The sequence below is a fragment of the Gossypium raimondii genome, chromosome 12, assembly GCF_025698545.1.
Source record: "Gossypium raimondii isolate GPD5lz chromosome 12, ASM2569854v1, whole genome shotgun sequence".
Taxonomy (NCBI): Eukaryota; Viridiplantae; Streptophyta; class Magnoliopsida; order Malvales; family Malvaceae; genus Gossypium; species Gossypium raimondii.
Genome location: NC_068576.1, coordinates 34932827 through 34936135, shown reverse-complemented (window position 1 = coordinate 34936135; position 3309 = coordinate 34932827). Strand labels below are relative to the sequence as shown.

General features: G+C 32.5%; 1 protein-coding gene across 1 annotated transcript; it reads right to left on the bottom strand.

Moving 5' to 3' along the window:
* Positions 1-659: 659 nt before the first annotated feature.
* On the bottom strand, positions 660-1619 carry LOC105763789 (auxin-responsive protein SAUR36). The gene has a single exon (XM_012582139.2). It carries the CDS (start codon positions 1326-1328, stop codon positions 834-836), a length of 495 nt encoding a protein of 164 aa, XP_012437593.1. The 5' UTR covers positions 1329-1619; the 3' UTR covers positions 660-833.
* Positions 1620-3309: the final 1690 nt, after the last annotated feature.

The window sequence follows — 3309 nt, the reverse complement described above, 5'->3', positions numbered from 1 at the left end:
AATCAATTCGAAACCCATCGAATAATTCAAATTATGCCATCCCTCCTCTTTGTAACAAAAATTTAAATTTTATACCTTTTAAATATAAAATAACATATCAAGAGGTAGCCTTTATACAAATATCATGCAACTTGTTTAATCATTTTAAATCTATGTTATCAACTATGGGCTAAAGTTTGTAGAAAAGTTTGAGAAGGAAAAGGATACCATAGCAAATTATAATCATATACTTATTATCAAAATCACAATCAATCACAATTATTAGTCATATTTTCCACATAAATAATTGTTTATATAATATCATATATTAAATTTAAAATGAATTACTCATTTATAAAGAAAAGTATTTTCTATAAAGTTAAAATATAGCACTATTTTTCGTGAATTTAGATTTTAGTCCTTATACTTTTACTTTTAAAAATTTAGTCTCTCTATTTTATATATTTCAAAATTTAAGTCTAATTGTTAAAATTATTTTGTTAAATTCAGATTAATTGCAATGTCTTATTTTTAGTTACATTACTACCAAGTAAATTTTTTTTATTTCAGGTGTCACACCAATAAATTTAGCGGTGTTAACAACTGAATCTGAATTTTAAAATTTAAAAGTATAGAAAATTAAATTCCTAAAAATAAAAGTATAGGAATTAAGTTTCAAATTTGTAAAGAATATAGGGATGAATGGCATATTTTAACCTTTCTATAATGTACACCTGAAAATTCATTACACCATCGAAAATGTTTAGTATACAAAAACATCATTATCACAATCCATTGACCAGAATTAATTATCGACTTTATTTACCACTACCAACATCGGCGGCTGCAGCCTCTCAATAGTGACGCTTCCAAACGGCTTTCCTTCCGACGGTTCCGGCGGCGATCCGGGTCTGAACCTTCTCAAATTCCGAGAACCCACAGGGAATCGTGATTCCACCTTGGTGACAAAACCCATACTCCTTTTCAGCTTCTCTTAATAGCTCGCCGAACAAAGGGTGATTAAAATAAATAACCGGCACCAACACTCTATGAAAATCGCCGCCGTTTCTTCGACCGACGTAGACGGCCAAATGACCTTTCGGAACTTCAATCGGTTTTTCCTCTATGGGTCCATAAGCCGACCCGAGTTTCACCGAACATATAGATTTAGCCCCGTTTTTCAACCGGCGACCCCAGTTGATGAACTTGGACAAAGAGTTTGATTTGCTAAACAGTCCTCCCTGTTTTAAACGACGGTATCCATATGGTTTCCTCCGAGCTTTGCCGATGACCCACTTTGAAAATCGGATAACCCGTTTTCCGATCTTGAATCCTCTTATCTTTCTCATGGAATTAAAAAGCTTAGTTTAGTAATTAGTAACAACAAGAACCCTTCTCTGCAACTGAGTATTTCATTACTATATATAAAGTAGCTTGCTAATTATTATTATTTTGTAATCTTTATAGGCCGCCTCAAGAACTACACTAAAACCTTGGGTAGATGTAGAAAATGAAGATGAACCAAGAAAAAAAAGGTGGGGGGGGGGATTAGGGATGTAATTATAAGAGCTATAGAAGGGTCAAAAATGGAGGAAATAGGGTTTCGAGATGCGGTGACACTAGAGAGTTTGAAACTTGTTAGAGGTGGAGTTGTGGTTTAAATAGATGAGAGTAGTGAATAAACTAAAAAAGAAGGGTTAAATTCTACTATTAGTCCTTATACTATGTGTAAGTTGTGGATTTAATATCTGTAATTTAATTTGATTAGTTTTAGATCTTGTATTTTTCAAATTTTAGAATTTCAGTCATGACCAAATGGTAGCTATTAAATTCATTAAAGTTTTGTTATTTCTAAAATCTAAGGTGACAAATATATTACCATAGGTGTAATGTCATGTTAGTTTGCTATTACTCACAAAAAAGTTAGTTTTGGATTTAACGGTTGTCATTTTGTATTAAGACTAAAATTTAATCTACAAGCGAGGACATGGATTAAATCTACAACTTTATGCATGGTATAACACTAATAGGATAATTTAATCAAATGGATTTAACCAGTTCATTAGTGAAATTTAAAATTTAAAAGTACAAGGACTAAAATTTACCAGATTAAATTATAAGGACTAAACCCATAACTTATGCAAAGTACAAGTGCTAATAGAAAATTTTGACCTAAAAAAGTAAACCACACCATGGTCACTCAACTAACTATAAATTTACATTTTAATCAGTCAATTATAAAATGTTACAATTTGGTCACTTAGTTATTCGAAATTAATCATTTAAGTTCTCCATTCATTAACTTGCTAATGTTGTCAACGTGATCACTGATCAAGATGAGAACTTACTCATAATTTTGAATAATTCAATGATTTTGCCACGAAGATGGAATCACGAAAAGTTGCCAACGATGTCAATGTGACTATGTGAGCAAAATGAAAAGTGTATTTGAGAAATAGTGAACTAATGGTTCACGTTGATGTCCATGAGTAATTTTATGAAGTAGTGACTTAAATGATGAATTCCGAATAATTGAATGATTAAATTATAACTTTACATAATCGGGTTACTAAAATGTAAAGCTACTAATAATTGAATGACCATGAGTGGAATTTAACCATTAAAAAAATATTAGGCAGCCGGTCTGAGTTCGTACATAAATGGTGGTACTTTACCGTAGTATTCATAGATTACAAGTGGTAGATACGTGGGACCCACTCTAAAGTAGTGGGCGCTACTGCCAAGTGGACAAATCACGACAAGTAACGCCGTACATCATTCTAAAGTGGAACAATGAATCAAAGCTGACTTACAAATATAAATTCACACCTATTGAAAATCGAATCAATATTAGAACAAATCTTAGCATCACCGGTTAAACTTTAAAATAATCTGAATCGGTCATTAAATAATATCACATATTTATCTGTCTCATTGTGATATTTTAAATACAAGACATATTTGTTTGAAAAACTTTAACATTTAATCCCACCAAGTTTCATTCTTTATTTGTTTGATTTTTTTGCTACAGTTGGCTAAATGAATATTGTTGATTCAGTGATACAACGAGGAAAGAACTAGGAGGAAGACGAGGTAGTGGTTACGGTGGCCGGTTCATCCAGTCGAGGCAGAGAGCTGGAGGTTATAAGGAGTGAAGGTGGAGAGAACGCGAGGACTAAGTACTCAAAGTAAGTTGATAGAGTATAGGCTTTGTATACTTGAGAATCGATCCCTTCTCCATCGTTCTTGGAGGTATTTATAGGCGGGGATCCCGTGTAAGATGGTGTTAGCATGTTGAACTAGCCATCTAACCATCATTGCGGAATGCAT

Bases quoted from the DNA above. Each gene is read 5' to 3' on its own strand.
- LOC105763789 (XM_012582139.2), bottom strand. From the start codon at position 1,328: ATGAGAAAGATAAGAGGATTCAAGATCGGAAAACGGGTTATCCGATTT.